This window comes from Episyrphus balteatus, chromosome 2, assembly GCF_945859705.1.
Source record: "Episyrphus balteatus chromosome 2, idEpiBalt1.1, whole genome shotgun sequence".
Taxonomy (NCBI): domain Eukaryota; kingdom Metazoa; phylum Arthropoda; class Insecta; order Diptera; family Syrphidae; genus Episyrphus; species Episyrphus balteatus.
In genome coordinates this window covers 9795240-9812417 of record NC_079135.1, presented here as the reverse complement: position 1 = coordinate 9812417, position 17178 = coordinate 9795240, and the positions used below count along the sequence as shown (strand labels likewise).

The window sequence follows — 17178 nt, the reverse complement described above, 5'->3', positions numbered from 1 at the left end:
CAGATAAATCTGAGCTTAAATTTGAAACCTATGGTGGACTGTTTTAGTCTAACTTGGTGGATGATTTATTTTCAAAGCTTTTCTAGAGAGTTGAAATAATTTTACTATAAATTGTTTCCTAGTTGAAAAGTAGACATTTAGATATAAAAAATATTTATTTAATAAAAGAATGTTACTTATTTTTAAATTATTTTAAAGAGAATATTAGTTGTTAACGCATATTTATTTTTGTATATATTTCAGGTTGCAGTTCGCTTCAGAATTCTCCTCATTACCAACTGGATTGCGTCTCAGTCGTCCTCTCAAACAAGTTAAAGGTAAAGATGAAATCGGCGGCGAATTGCACTGCGATCCTGCTTTTGAACCAACAGCAATTTATAAATTATGGAACGACAGTCGTGAGGAACATGTTGAAGGAAGACAAGAAGATGCTGAAGAATTCCTGGGCTATGTGTTGAACAAATTAAACGATGAAATGTTGGAGGTAAGACAGACATTAGACGGCAGCGTTTTAAAACTAAGCTAAAATTATTATATTTAGGTTATTAAGCTAATTGCAAAACCAACAGTAGAACAGAATGGAAATGAGCAAGCTCCTGAGAATGACGAAGGACAGGTTTGGCAGGTAAATACGAATTATATTTTTGCATTTATCGTTCTTGGATAGATAATTAATTTCTTGTCATATTTTCACTCAAGATAATCAACAATCGTAATAAGGGCATTGTAACAAGACAAACAGATTTTGGTAGAACGCCATTGAGTGATATCTTCCGAGGAGAAGTACGTTCTCGTTTGCAACGCGAAGGTGAATACTGTACCGATTTAATTGCACCATTCTTTACACTTCAACTTAATATTGAGGTAAATTTGTGACGCTGATGTTGTGTTTTAAGATTACAACTGATTTAATTTTTTTTTCTCTTTTTTATAGAAAGCCGCATCTGTAAGAGAAGCACTTGAGATTCTCGTGGGACGAGATCAATTGGAAGGTGTAACGGGCAGTAAAAGCAAACAAGAAGTAGTTGCATGGCAACAAATGACATTGGAAAAACTGCCTGTCGTGTTGATTTTACACTTGAAATGGTTCAATTATAGATCTGATGGATGCACAAAGATTCTTAAAACTGTAGAATTCCCAGTGGAATTAAAAATTGATCCAAGTAAGTAGTATTCTAATGTATTGCTTCATTTTTCCTTATTTTTTTTAAAATTGTTTACCAAAGCGTAAATCATGTTGTTCGTTTATTATTGAGTATGGACATTTCTGAACAATTTCTGAGAACTTGTTGATATTTCAAAATAGAAATTCCGTTATAATCTGAATGCAGTTTTAAAAAAGTCACATGAATATTTGTGCATGTATTTTATATTATGTGTAAATGTAAACGTTAACAACTTGTGATAAAATAACATGGCTTTTTTGTAGCAGGAATTATATTAAATTTCTAATGTGATTTCTTTGTAAAAAAAGAAACAATTTGAGTGTTGATTTCTTCGATTTCGCTTTTCTAGACCTGGATTTTTGTGAATGCAAGTTTCTATATGGTTTACATGAAAACTCCTCTTATATCATTTCACTTCACTTGATTTTGTATGCAAGTTTCTATATGGTTCACATGAAAACTCCTCTTATATCATTTCAGTTGATATAAGAGTTAAAAATTGTGATAGAAAAATCGTAGTATTTTCAAAAAAGCAGGTGTTCTGTGTTAATCTTACAGGATCCCTTGTCAAGAAAAATAACAATCTCACTTAATTTTGTCGATTTGCTCTTTTGTACGAAAGTTTATGGAGGGGTCACATGAAAACTCCTTTTATATCATTTTGGTTGGTATAAGAGTCAAAAATTGTGATAGAATAATCGTGGTATTTTAAAAAAAGCAGGTACTCTGAAAACTCCTTTTATATCATTTCAGTTGGTATAAGAGTTTAAAATTGCGATAGAAAAAGAAATGATATTTTCAAAAAGCAGGTATTCTGTGTTAATTTTACAGGATCCCTTGTCAAGTAAAATAACAATCTCACTTAATTTTGTCTATTTGCTCTTTGTGCGAAAGTTTCAGGAGGGGTCACATAAAAACTCCTTTTATATCATTTCGGTTGGTATAAGAGTTAAAAATTGTGATAGAAAAAGAAATGATATTTTCAAAAAGCAGGTGTTCTGTGTTAATCTTACAGGATCCCTTGTCAAGTAAAATAACAACTTCACTTAATTTTGTCGATTTGCTCTTTTTGTACGAAAGTTTCTGGAGGGGTCACATGAAAACTCCTTTTATATCATTTTGGTTGGTATAAGAGTTAAAAATTGTGATAGAAAAAGAAATGATATTTTCAAAAAGCAGGTGTTCTGTGTTAATCTTACAAGATCCCTTGTCAAGTAAAATAACAATCTCACTTAATTTTGTTGATTTGCTCTTTTTGTTCGAAAGTTTCTGGAGGGGTCACATGAAAACTCCTTTTATATCATTTCGGTTGGTATAAGAGTTAAAAATTGTGATAGAAAAAGAAATGATATTTTCAAAAAGCAGGTGTTCTGTGTTAATCTTACAGGATCCCTTGTCAAGTAAAATAACAACTTCACTTAATTTTGTCTATTTGCTCTTTTTGTACGAAAGTTTCTGGAGGGGTCACATGAAAACTCCTTTTATATCATTTCAGTTGGTATAAGAGTTAAAAAATGTGAAATGATATTTTCAAAAAGCAGGTGTCCCGTGTTAATCTTACAGGATCCCTTGTCAAGTAAAATAACAATCTCACTTAATTTTGTCTATTTGCTCTTTGTGCGAAAGTTTCAGAAGGGGTCACATAAAAACTCCTTTTATATCATTTCGGTTGGTATAAGAGTTAAAAATTGTGATAGAGAAAGAAATGATATTTTCAAAAAGCAGGTGTTCTGTGTTAATCTTACAGGATCCCTTGTCAAGTAAAATAACAACTTCACTTAATTTTGTGAAAGTTTCTGGAGGGGTCACATGAAAACTCCTTTTATATCATTTTGGTTGGTATAAGAGTTAAAAATTGTGATAGAAAAAGAAATGATATTTTCAAAAAGCAGGTGTTCTGTGTTAATCTTACAGGATCCCTTGTCAAGTAAAATAACAACTTCACTTAATTTTGTCTATTTGCTCTTTTTGTACGAAAGTTTCTGGAGGGGTCACATGAAAACTCCTTTTATATCATTTCAGTTGGTATAAGAGTTAAAAAATGTGATAGAAAAAGAAATGATATTTTCAAAAAGCAGGTGTCCCGTGTTAATCTTACAGGATCCCTTGTCAAGTAAAATAACAATCTCACTTAATTTTGTCTATTTGCTCTTTGTGCGAAAGTTTCAGAAGGGGTCACATAAAAACTCCTTTTATATCATTTCGGTTGGTATAAGAGTTAAAAATTGTGATAGAAAAAGAAATGATATTTTCAAAAAGCAGGTGTTCTGTGTTAATCTTACAGGATCCCTTGTCAAGTAAAATAACAACTTCACTTAATTTTGTCGATTTGCTCTTTTTGTACGAAAGTTTCTGGAGGGGTCACATGAAAACTCCTTTTATATCATTTTGGTTGGTATAAGAGTTAAAAATTGTGATAGAAAAAGAAATGATATTTTCAAAAAGCAGGTGTTCTGTGTTAATCTTACAGGATCCCTTGTCAAGTAAAATAACAACTTCACTTAATTTTGTCTATTTGCTCTTTTTGTACGAAAGTTTCTGGAGGGGTCACATGAAAACTCCTTTTATATCATTTCAGTTGGTATAAGAGTTAAAAAATGTGAAATGATATTTTCAAAAAGCAGGTGTCCCGTGTTAATCTTACAGGATCCCTTGTCAAGTAAAATAACAATCTCACTTAATTTTGTCTATTTGCTCTTTGTGCGAAAGTTTCAGAAGGGGTCACATAAAAACTCCTTTTATATCATTTCGGTTGGTATAAGAGTTAAAAATTGTGATAGAAAAAGAAATGATATTTTCAAAAAGCAGGTGTTCTGTGTTAATCTTACAGGATCCCTTGTCAAGTAAAATAACAATCTCACTTAATTTTGTTGATTTGCTCTTTTTGTTCGAAAGTTTCTGGAGGGGTCACATGAAAACTCCTTTTATATCATTTCGGTTGGTATAAGAGTTAAAAATTGTGATAGAAAAAGAAATGATATTTTCAAAAAGCAGGTGTTCTGTGTTAATCTTACAGGATCCCTTGTCAAGTAAAATAACAACTTCACTTAATTTTGTCGATTTGCTCTTTTTGTACGAAAGTTTCTGGAGGGGTCACATGAAAACTCCTTTTATATCATTTTGGTTGGTATAAGAGTTAAAAATTGTGATAGAAAAAGAAATGATATTTTCAAAAAGCAGGTGTTCTGTGTTAATCTTACAGGATCCCTTGTCAAGTAAAATAACAACTTCACTTAATTTTGTCTATTTGCTCTTTTTGTACGAAAGTTTCTGGAGGGGTCACATGAAAACTCCTTTTATATCATTTCAGTTGGTATAAGAGTTAAAAAATGTGAAATGATATTTTCAAAAAGCAGGTGTCCCGTGTTAATCTTACAGGATCCCTTGTCAAGTAAAATAACAATCTCACTTAATTTTGTCTATTTGCTCTTTGTGCGAAAGTTTCAGAAGGGGTCACATAAAAACTCCTTTTATATCATTTCGGTTGGTATAAGAGTTAAAAATTGTGATAGAGAAAGAAATGATATTTTCAAAAAGCAGGTGTTCTGTGTTAATCTTACAGGATCCCTTGTCAAGTAAAATAACAACTTCACTTAATTTTGTGAAAGTTTCTGGAGGGGTCACATGAAAACTCCTTTTATATCATTTTGGTTGGTATAAGAGTTAAAAATTGTGATAGAAAAAGAAATGATATTTTCAAAAAGCAGGTGTTCTGTGTTAATCTTACAGGATCCCTTGTCAAGTAAAATAACAACTTCACTTAATTTTGTCTATTTGCTCTTTTTGTACGAAAGTTTCTGGAGGGGTCACATGAAAACTCCTTTTATATCATTTCAGTTGGTATAAGAGTTAAAAAATGTGATAGAAAAAGAAATGATATTTTCAAAAAGCAGGTGTCCCGTGTTAATCTTACAGGATCCCTTGTCAAGTAAAATAACAATCTCACTTAATTTTGTCTATTTGCTCTTTGTGCGAAAGTTTCAGAAGGGGTCACATAAAAACTCCTTTTATATCATTTCGGTTGGTATAAGAGTTAAAAATTGTGATAGAAAAAGAAATGATATTTTCAAAAAGCAGGTGTTCTGTGTTAATCTTACAGGATCCCTTGTCAAGTAAAATAACAACTTCACTTAATTTTGTCGATTTGCTCTTTTTGTACGAAAGTTTCTGGAGGGGTCACATGAAAACTCCTTTTATATCATTTTGGTTGGTATAAGAGTTAAAAATTGTGATAGAAAAAGAAATGATATTTTCAAAAAGCAGGTGTTCTGTGTTAATCTTACAGGATCCCTTGTCAAGTAAAATAACAACTTCACTTAATTTTGTCTATTTGCTCTTTTTGTACGAAAGTTTCTGGCGGGGTCACATGAAAACTCCTTTTATATCATTTCAGTTGGTATAAGAGTTAAAAAATGTGATAGAAAAAGAAATGATATTTTCAAAAAGCAGGTGTCCCGTGTTAATCTTACAGGATCCCTTGTCAAGTAAAATAACAATCTCACTTAATTTTGACGATTTGCTCTTTTTATACGAAAGTTTCTGGATTGGTCACATAAAAACTCCTTTTATATCATTTCGGTTGGTATAAGAGTTAAAAATTGTGATAGAAAAAAAAAAATAATATTTTCAAAAAGCAGGTGTTCTGTGTAAATCTTACAGGATCCCTTGTCAAGTAAAATAACAATCTCACTTAATTTTGTTGATTTGCTCTTTTTTTACGAAAGTTTCTGGTGAGGTCACATGAAAACTCCTTTTATATCATTTCAGTTGGTATAAGAGTTAAAAATTGTGAAAGAATAATCTTGATATTTTCAAAAAAGCAGGTATTCTGTGTTAATTTTATAGGATCCCTTGTCAAGTAAAACAACAACTTCACTTAATTTTGTCTATTTGCTCTTTTTGTGTGAAAGTTTCTGGAGGGATCACATGAAAACTCCTTTTATACCATTTCGGTTGGTATAAGAGTTAAAAATTGTGATAGAAAAAGAAATGATATTTTCAAAAAGCAGGTGTTCTGTGTTAATCTTACAGGATCCCTTGTCAAGTAAAATAACAATCTCACTTAATTTTGTTGATTTGCTCTTTTTGTACGAAAGTTTCTGGTGGGGTCACATGAAAACTCCTTTTATATCATTTCAGTTGGTATAAGAGTTAAAAATTGTGATAGAATAATCTTGATATTTTCATAAAAGCAGGTGTTCTGTGTTAATCTTACAGGATCCCTTGTCAAGTAAAATAACAACTTCACTTAATTTTGTCTATTTGCTCTTTTGTACGAAAATTTCTGGAGGGGTCACATGAAAACTCCTTTTATATCATTTCGGTTGGTATAAGAGTTAAAAATTGTAATAGAAAAAGAAATGATATTTTCAAAAAGCAGGTGTTCTGTGTTAATCTTACAGGATCCCTTGTCAAGTAAAATAACAACTTCACTTAATTTTGTCGATTTGCTCTCTTTGTATGAAAGTTTCTGAAGGGGTCACATGAAAACTCCTTTTATATCATTTCGGTTGGTATAAGAGTTAAAAATTGTGATAGAAAAAGAAATGATATTTTCAAAAAGCAGGTGTTCTGTGTTAATCTTACAAGATCCCTTGTCAAGTAAAATAACAATCTCACTTAATTTTGTTGATTTGCTCTTTTTGTTCGAAAGTTTCTGGAGGGGTCACATGAAAACTCCTTTTATATCATTTCGGTTGGTATAAGAGTTAAAAATTGTGATAGAAAAAGAAATGATATTTTCAAAAAGCAGGTGTTCTGTGTTAATCTTACAGGATCCCTTGTCAAGTAAAATAACAATCTCACTTAATTTTGTCGATTTGCTCTTTTTATACGAAAGTTTCTGAAGGGTTCACATGAAAACTCCTTTTATACCATTTCAGTTGGTATAAGAGTTAAAAATTGTGATAGAAAAAGAAATGATATTTTCAAAAAGCAGGTATTCTGTGTTAATTTTACAGGATCCCTTGTCAAGTAAAATAACAATCTCACTTAATTTTGTCGATTTGCTCTCTTTGTATGAAAGTTTTTGAATCTGTCACATGAAAACTCCTTTTCTATCATTTAAGTTGGTATAAGAGTTAAAATTTGTGATAGAAAAAGAAATGATATTTTCAAAAAGCAGGTATTCTGTGTTAATTTTGCAGGATCCCTTGTCAAGTAAAATAACAATTTCACTCAATCTTTTAGATTTGCTCTTTTTGTATGAAAGTTTCTGAATGGTAAAATTTTGCTTAAAAAGTAAGGCTTAAAGCTAACTAACCACAAACGTTGCAGTTTTTTTTTTTTACTATTGATAAATATTAATATATTTTTTCTATAAATTAATTTGCATAAAATATGTATATTATTAATTTTAAATTAAATAAAAAAACTTAACAAAATTTCATCTTTTCCAGAAATTCTTTCATCAAAAAAATACTCCCAAAAACAACGCGTTTACCGTCTTTTTGCTGTAGTTTATCACGATGGCAAAGAAGCATCCAAAGGACATTATGTCACCGATGTTTATCATACTGGTTATTCAAGTTGGTTGCGTTTCGATGATAGCACAGTGAAACCAGTAAGTGAACACAATGTATTGCGGCCCAGAATACCACGTGTACCCTACCTGCTTTACTACAGACGTTGTGATACAATGCCCAATTTACCACAAACCACCAACACAACACTTCAAGCTAATGCCAATGCGAATAAGTAGTAAGATTATATTTAAATTATAATATATTTTAGGTTAGAAATATATTTTCATATAGGTAGGTGACTGCATGGTTTAAAGAGAAGAACAAACTTTTTTTAAATTATAAGTATTGAGTTCATTAAAAAAAATAAAATTTGTTTTACGCGTAATAATATAATTGTAATGCTAGATAATAAGATATGTGTAATATTATTATTATTATCATAACGAATTCAGATAGGTTTTTATTAAATAACTGGATATTAGTTTTTATGTATAAATATTTTTTTTTTTATTTTAAGAATTAATATTTAATGTGGCTGGTATTATTTAAACAAAAATTAAACAAAACAAATATATTATTATTATATAAAAAAAGAATATATTCTTATAAACAAAAGTTAAATCTGCTTTTAGCACTAGTTAGGTATTAATCACACTCTGACTAACTGAATTGGGCATACAATAATAAAAACAAAACAAAACAAAAATATTTTTTAATTTTGTTATAATAGTTTTCCTGCTCTGTTATATTGTTAGGAGTAAAATTCTTTATCACCACTTTTTTTTTCATAACAAATCAAAGATAACAACAAAAAACAATATCATTTATTCAATGAAATTTTAATATTAAGTAAACTGTAAATAAAAAAAAAATATCACAAAACGAGAAAACGTGAAGAAATCCGGGAATAACGATGAATACATAGGTACATACATAGATGAACAATAATAACTCATATTATGCTGTAAATAATGAAATATGTTGTGCTTATTATAAATATAGCTTAAACTTTTTACAAACAAAGAAAAAAAAACTATTGTTTCTGAAAATATTAAACAAAAATACAAAAAAAAAAACGAGTAAATATACCTATCGATAAATGTGTGTGTGAGTGCATGGATATATAATATTTTTTAAATGTTTTAACTTTTTTTTATTTTTTTTTTTTCAATTTCTCACAATTTGTTTTTGATATTCACAATTAACTAGACTGAAAACAAAACAAAAAAAAAAACTGTAGCTACACTATTTTTTTTTTTTTTTCATTTTTAAAATCAACAAACTTATAACCACCAAGATTTAATAACCAATGTCTTTTGTTTTTATTTTTTTATTCGTAATTACATACTTTAGTTGATTATGTGGAATAAATGCAACTGGTTTGCGATATTTAGAATGTTATGAATATAATTTTTATTTTATGAATTAAGAAAAAATCCACTGTGTAACTATTAATAAATATATAATTTATCTCACTGTTGGTTTTATTAAAAAAAAAAAAAGAAAAAAAAATTTAAATGTCATGAAAAACACAATTTTATTTTTACTGCTGAACTAAAATCATTTTAAGGACTATCCTTAAAAAAAAATATATTATGTGTTTCAAGTATAAGAATGTTATATTATAACTTTGTATACATTTTATTGTAAATACATAATAATATATGAATATATATGTATATTTTAAAATGAATACAATTTTAATTTTATTATATTATCATACATTTTATGTAGCTTTAAGAATGCGATTTAATAGTTGTTGTTTTTTTAAATCTTTTTTTTTTTTTATTAACATTTAACATTGATATGTATGTGAACTTTTTTTTCATTTAAATTATCTGTACAAAACATACAAATTCGATATTTTAACAATTAAAAAGAAGAAAAAGAAAAAAAAACAAGCAAAAAAATTATTAAAAAAAGATATGTAGGTATTGAACAAGAAGATATGCATAAATTTGGTGTGTAATGGTTTTTGTAAATAGTCGGAAAATTATGAGAGTATAAAAATCAATTTTGTTTTTCAACTATAATAATTTAAGATTAAAAGACAATATTTACTTTTGATTTATGGTAGTTAATTTGAAACTTAAAATTAATGCTTTTATTTGTTTTATAAGAAAATTTGTCAAATTACATATATTCTCTAATCGCTATATCCTCGTATAATAGCTCGTAAGTAATGACTTTTCGTTGGTTTAATTTATTTGCAATTGGTTTTCAACACTGTCCGTAAACCGAGACATTTTTGCAGAGTTGGACGTTAAGTATTTCCACTCGTAGGTTATAGCGACTCATTCCCAGATGGGAGCTTCATTCTAGTTAGTTCTTCCCCATGAAAAAGTGATGTTTTAGCACTCGAGGGGAGAAATGAGTTGATAGAGATTTGAGTACGGATGGAGATTCATGATAGGGCCAATAAAATTGAATATTGCTATTTAGATTTCTGTGGTAATAAGTTAAAAGAGCTTATGTCGACATAAGTGAAAAACGATTTTATTTGCTTAACATGTTCACCTTTTGTTCAGCTTTGTTTTAGTCTGGGTCTCATTTCTCTACGCAAAATATAAACCGTTAAATTAAAAAAAAATCATAATAGCTTAAGTCTTTTTGGACAAAAACTGCATTTGCAAAATAGCTTATGTATAAAATCGTCAAAATCTTAAAAATAATACACTTTTTTAAATAAGCTTAAGTCATGACATAAGCTACTATGACAATTTGAATTCAAATATATTCATCGCTTAGGTCAACATAAGCTATTTTAAACTTGTGGTCGAGTGAACCATTTGTGTTCTTATGTCGACTCAAGTCATTTTTAAAAAATGCATTTTGAACCAAACCCAATTTTGCAAAACAGCTTAAGTAAACATAAGCTGTTTTGTTCCTTGAAATGTCTGCAAAATTGTATACTTAAGTCAAAGTAAGTTATTTTTTCAAATGTAACGGCCGTCCCGAACGTTTTCAAGGAAAAATATACATATGAAAATTAAGGGTATAACAAGCCTGTACCCAGAAAAAAAAATTGTTGGTTTAGCGGCAACAGTTTAAAAGTAATCACAAAAAAAGTAAAAAAAAATCTGGTCCACAAACTTCATTTGCTTATACTGAAAAATGATAAAAATTGACTTAAGCTCTTTTAACTTATTGACACAGATTTAGTTTCATTTTTATTTTCTCAGTTAAAACAAAATATTCATTTATTTTGAGTCTCTCTGCGTAGCTTATATTTACAAACATAGATAAACAAAAGCCTTAATTTAGTACAAAATTTATATCATGCATCATAATAATATTGTCTGAATAATAAAAAATAATGCAAAAAAAATAAAACATTTTTCCGACTGTTTTCAAATATTAATTTGTTTATATAAATTTTGTATGTCTTAATAAAAATAATATTAAAAATTAAAGAAAAACAGAAATCTAAATCAAAGCTTACTTTAAAAGTAACAAAAAAATATAATTTATTTTAAGTCTAAATCCAGATAAATATATGAATGTAGTTATATGTATGCATATTTATATATTATAAATTTAAGCTGAAAAAAAAAACAAACAAACAAAAAACAATTATTACACGACAAACAAACAAAAAAATAAATATTTATACATAATATTAAAATTAAATAAGTAGTCCTTATAAATATTATTCAAAGAAAAAAATCATTAAAAATATTAAATTTAAAAATAAATTAAAACAAACAAAACAAATATTTTATTATTAAAGGGAATACAAAACAAAAAAAGAATAAATAAAGAAATATATATACATATGTATATTAATGTGCCAATCTATCATAGAAGTCTACTGAATCATAACTGAAAATTGGTAAAATTTGCATGTGTGTTGTATAAACTTTTTACTTTTATAAGATAAAAAAAATAAAAAATAAATAAAATAAAATAACGTGCAAACAAATTAAATAAGGTTAACTAGCAACGGCAATGTCAAAAGAGAATTAAACAAAAAAAAAAAAAACAACAAAATGAAAAAAAAACAAAAAAATAAAAAAAAACAAACAAATTATTTTGTTGCGTTTATATTTTAATTTTTTTAAGTTTATTGTTTTACTACAATGATACAATATAAATATTCTAATAAACATTTAATATTAATAAATATAATAAACCGTTCCTAACACGAAGCAAAACTAGCATACAAAATGGAACATTTTTTGCTACGAGAACTAAATTTTAGATACACAAAATAAAAATACCTTTAATTTAATAAATACAAAAAAAAAAATGAAATGAAAAAAAAATATAATATAATATATTTGTTTTTAAGTTTTAATATTTTTTTTTTTTAAATATAGAGTTGTGGTTCTTGTGTTATGATGATAATTGAATATTATTTTGAAATATATTTTAATTTTAATTTTAATTGATTTGTAATTTTTAAATTGTTACAAAAAAAAAGTCGAAGTGATATAAGTTGTTTGGGGGTATAAATCATTAATTTGTTTATTTATTTCCAAGGAATGAGCTAAAAAATTATAATTTGTTGATGTTAAGTTTATAAAAAAAAATGTTAATGGTATTTTGTGGAAATTGAATGATGATTGTATGAAAAGATTCCCTTTAATCTGGTTTATCTCTTGTAAATTCCTTCAATTATCTTCACACAAACTTTCAAGTATTTCTTTCACCTTTTTAAAAAAAGTTTTGGCTATTAATAAATTTCTTCTCAGCTTTTTAAAGACATTTAAAATTGTTTCTTTAAATAAATAATTATTTTCTCGCTTCTCGGCTCTAAATCCTAAAAAAAATATTGAAAATATTGAAAAACACATTTTTTCTTTAGTTTTTATAAAATTTATTTCCGTTCAGTTCATTGAAATTTGTATCACCATCTGGACGAAATATATGTTGATCTCACCACATCTAACCCCTTTGTGAAGTAAAGATTGACATTGGCTGTGTTATCATGCATGGGCTTGGAGTTATAATTTTTGTGTATTAGTCTTATTACGAATGCAAGTCATCTTTATTGAATTTGTCAATTATCAATTATCAATTGTCAGTGTCAATTGATTTATTGAAAAACATGTGAAATTGTGTATTTTAAAATTATTAATTTACTGATGAAAAAGTTTTTAACACTAATTCTCAGCTTCAATTCAATTAATCTCGGTGGCAAAAAGTTGTATCGATTGATTGATAAGATATGAAATTAAATTTTTATCAATTCGCTGGCTGAGAATTATAGGGTTGTATGTTTGCAGGGTTTCCCATAAAACATACAACCTTATAATTCTCGGCCAGCGAATTGTAAATTGACAATTGAAAAAAGGGATGATTTAATTCAGAAAAATATGAGAAACCGAAAAAAAAAAATGACCAAAGAATCCAATCAGTGTCAATTTTTTTCAGATGTTGTACTTTAGATGGATTTTGTTTTAGTTTTTTTGGACTCTTCACAAAAAAATTAAAGCAGAGTTTGTGATAAAGTCAAAAAATGGCATGAACTATAGCTCTAAGCTTGTTCACTTTTTATTTGAAATTATTAATTTCTGATTTTTCAATTTAATCATATATATTTTATTTTATATATCATTCCATTTAAGTATGTATTCATTCTTGTAACATCTAATCAACCACATGACATACTTTCTTTAAATAATTTAAATTTTATTTGTAATATCTTATTATTATGTTTCAAACAGTCGTTACATAAAAAAAAACTCAAAAAAAGAAGAGCCACTATCTTTGTCTTGATTATGCTTTTAAATTTAACACTCAATAACTAAGTAGGCATTTTTTTCCTAAGTAAATCTTCTTTTTTTCCTTTTATTTTGTGCGAAACCAGTTGTTCAAATTGTCCATTGAGAGCATACATTAGAATAGATTATTAGTAGATGACGTTAACAAAATTAAAAAAAAAGAATAAAATAAATAACTAAAAAGCAAAAAAAAATTATTTAAATTAAAAAAAAATAACTAAATTGTTGGGACACATTTTATGTTAAAAAGCTAAGCTTAACAATTAAACACATAAAAAATAATAATTCATAAAAAATATATTATATGCATTATACGCCTTCATTATATCTTAAACAAAATTATTAAAAAAAAATTAAAATTAAATCTAAAAAAAATAATATACCTTATATGACAAGACAAGAATGTTTAAAAAACGAACAAACAAAATTACAAAAAAAAGAAAACAATATATATATTAAATAAAAATAAACAATTTTTACTAGAAATCAAAATTATTAATGAATAAACGTAAACATAATAATGAAATTAATCTAATAAATTGGCAAGTGCACTTATCATAAATAAACAAATAATTTAATAAAACAAACAAAACAAAAATTAAAAAAAAAAAAATACTAAACCATTAATGTAATACTGTAATAACCTTATGGATAAAAACAAAAAAAAAAAAAATAAAATATAGAACAACAAATACAGAAAAACTTTTAAAAAAAATTATGAATATTATAATAAATTATAGGCAAATTAAAATATTTGATTGAATATATATATATAAAAAAAAATAACTTCTGCGTTTTATTTGCATTTTGGAAGTTTTGTTGTTTCAGAGTTTTCGATGATGGGTCAATTTCATGGAGATCACAAGTGAAAATGATTAAGAAATATAGAATTGAACGTTCGACTCATTGTAAACGTTCAAAATAGCAAATATAGGGTGCTTTCATAAATGCATATTTCCTATTAATAATTCCGCGGTAATGGTAAATAATGAGATGCAAAGGCAGTAGTGCACTGTGGTATCGATTTCTAAGAAGGGAATAGTGAATTATAACTACGGTGACCATTTTTCTGTTGAGCTAAAAGAGGACATTTCATAAAAGGAAATACACTGAAAAATCGTTAAAAATATTGTAGAACTTTTATCATAACTAAAAATATTTGTCAAGCACTGACGTATGCTAGGTAGTTTACGGCATCAGAACCTATTTTTTGCGCAACTTCCTCGTTTCCTGAATGATAACCGACTTCATATGACTCGTTCTTAACAAAATTAATTATTGAATTACTTTAAAATTATCGATCGGTTTGCTCATACTTTGGACTAGTGATTCGAACGAGACAGCGAACGATAACGCGAACAGCGATCGTTATCGGGAGTCATAAAATGTTCTCCTAGTCTAAGATTGCCGAAACTAACATGAGTTTTCAAAAGTCCTCTGCCACTTTTCTGTTTTTGTATATCTTCCTTTAATTACGAGTATACTACTCACTTCCTCTGTCCCTGTCCAGCACTCTGCCGCACTAGAAAAACATTTTTAGGGAACTACTTCTTTAATGAATTAGAAGAACTATCAGAACTGTCAGGCAACAGCCTACTGAACTTTGTCAAGTCTACCAAATGGCTCCACAAACCATAAGATTCATAGGATTACACTTTTTTAATGAGGTTATAAATACTTCAGGGTATCACAATTCACAAGGGATCTACATTGATCTAAGTGTGACGGTAACAACATCAACTGTCAGCCCATTTAACCTAACCTAACCTAATTACGAGTATTATTGAAAATATTTACGGAAAGAAGGACATTATAGGGACAGTTTTGAAAAAAAGGATAGTTTACTTTTCTTTTTTAGTAAATATATTAAAGAGGACACAGTTACGAAAAAGAGGACTGTCCTCTCAAAAAAAAAAAAAAGACGGATGGTCACCATTATTATAACCGTACTTGTTGCAATGTATTTTAAAGTAACCAAAACTTAAATTAAAATGAAAAACAATACATGACCTTCTCTTGTCTGTAGATGAAGACGATATGTTAAATCAAGTAGTTTTGATTTTTGGCAATGATGTTTATTATTAGGTCCCAATGAAAATTCTATGGATTTGGAATTTCAAACGCAGCATTGTCGAAAATACATATTCAAACAACTAAATTATTCAGTCTATGTAGATCTTAGCCCTAATGAACTAGGGTAGAGTTACTAGTAGCCGGTCCCTTAAGGATTTTTCCCTAATAAAATAAAGCACAGAAACGTCAAATATCAACATTTTCGAATAATTCTTAAACATTAGATGTGACAACAGAAGATCATTGTTGAAAAGATCAACGACATTCTTGCTTCGAGACATGGTTATTGGAATCCTTAAAACTAACTTGTTAAAACAAACTTGTTTTCAAGAAATTATCGTTGATGTAACTCTGTTATCGTTATTGTTCTTGTAAAAAAGTTTTTTATATTAACGATAGGTACTAGTTAATCCTTACACCAATAAAGTTAATGCAATAAAAAAGTACGTATACGCCACACTGTTTTTTTTTACCCCTGATTATTAAGGGTATTCACGTAAAGAGATAATTTTCTACTTTGCAGAAAAATAGAAAATTCCGCAAAAGGTTTAAATCAACACCCCTGCAGAAAATAATTGCGTAAAGGGAAACAAACAGCTGTTTGTTAAACGTCAAATTGAACTTATAAAATTTGTTCAATTAAAAAAATAAAGTCAAGCTAATTTTGCAAAATTTGTATTTAATACTATGCAATAATAAAAAAAATTTAATTTGCTCAAATAAAATAATATTCTCTTTTCAATATTCACATATTTTATTTGTGGTTATCTGAATATAAGACATAAATCGCGTTCAAAAAGATATTCCAGATACGGGTATCCCAGATAGCCTATCCGATATGTGATTGAACACACCCATAGTTTATCAGTTTATCAAAATTGAAAAGATTGTTAATAATTTGTACAAATACCTAATATTTAAAGCAAATTGTGTAGTTTATTTTTATCTTTGTGTTTCAAATCACGGCAAAATTGATAACATTGCCAAACTAAAAAATATTTGTTTGAAGTTTTTTTATACAGTAAAACCCGGATAAGTACCTCACCTTAAATGCACTATTTTGACAGGCACTAAAGCGGGTAAGGTACTTAGAAGAACCCAGTTAAGTGCTCATAGGCACTCTCTATATTTATTAAATAATAAAAAAAAAATATGTTTGATTACTAAAAACATAATATTCACAAAACAAAATTACTTTGAAAGTTCAAAATAGCTAACTAGTTAATTTCTACCTTTAGTAGAATTTTTGAATTTAAAGCGGTTTAGGAAACGAAGTTTTTCTTACAGTTCAAACTTGTTTCAAATGTGTACTTAAAAGAATTTTTTGCAAGTAAATTCAACTATAAGTATTTGAAAAGCCAGGCAATTAAGCGGGGAAGGCAGTTAAGCGAAAGGTACTTAAAAGATGAATTTTATATGAAAAAATCCTTAAAATTTTGGTTCTAAAAAAACAAAGGTACTTATGCGGGTTAGGCACTTAAGCGAGAGGCACTTATCCGGGTTTTACTGTATATAAAAGTTGGAAAAAAAACCTTTTATTCAAATTTTCTTGTGCTTTATAATTTTATTTTTGCATTTTATTTCTTTTATTTTTTTTTAAATCATATTATGAAATGTCATATCAGGCAGACGGCAGTATTGCCATGTCCTTATTCTTAAGTATACAAATTGTAAAATTTTATGATGAAAAAATAAAGAATATTATCTATCTATCTATCTAGTTTATCAGATTTTATTTTCTACGGTTTC

The 17178-nt window shown here is 27.5% G+C and overlaps 1 protein-coding gene across 1 annotated transcript in view; it reads left to right on the top strand.

The window, feature by feature from the left end:
• Positions 1–12947, top strand: part of LOC129912241 (putative mediator of RNA polymerase II transcription subunit 26) — a 55829-nt gene extending 42882 nt beyond the window's left edge. Inside the window, exons 5-10 of the mRNA XM_055990392.1 lie at positions 244–484; positions 542–625; positions 700–864; positions 935–1163; positions 7565–10078; positions 10793–12947. Coding sequence (XP_055846367.1) covers positions 244–484; positions 542–625; positions 700–864; positions 935–1163; positions 7565–7866 — 1021 coding nt within the window. The 3' untranslated portion in view covers positions 7867–10078; positions 10793–12947. The remainder of the gene's footprint in view (positions 1–243; positions 485–541; positions 626–699; positions 865–934; positions 1164–7564; positions 10079–10792) is intronic.
• The last annotated feature ends 4231 nt before the right edge of the window (positions 12948–17178 follow it).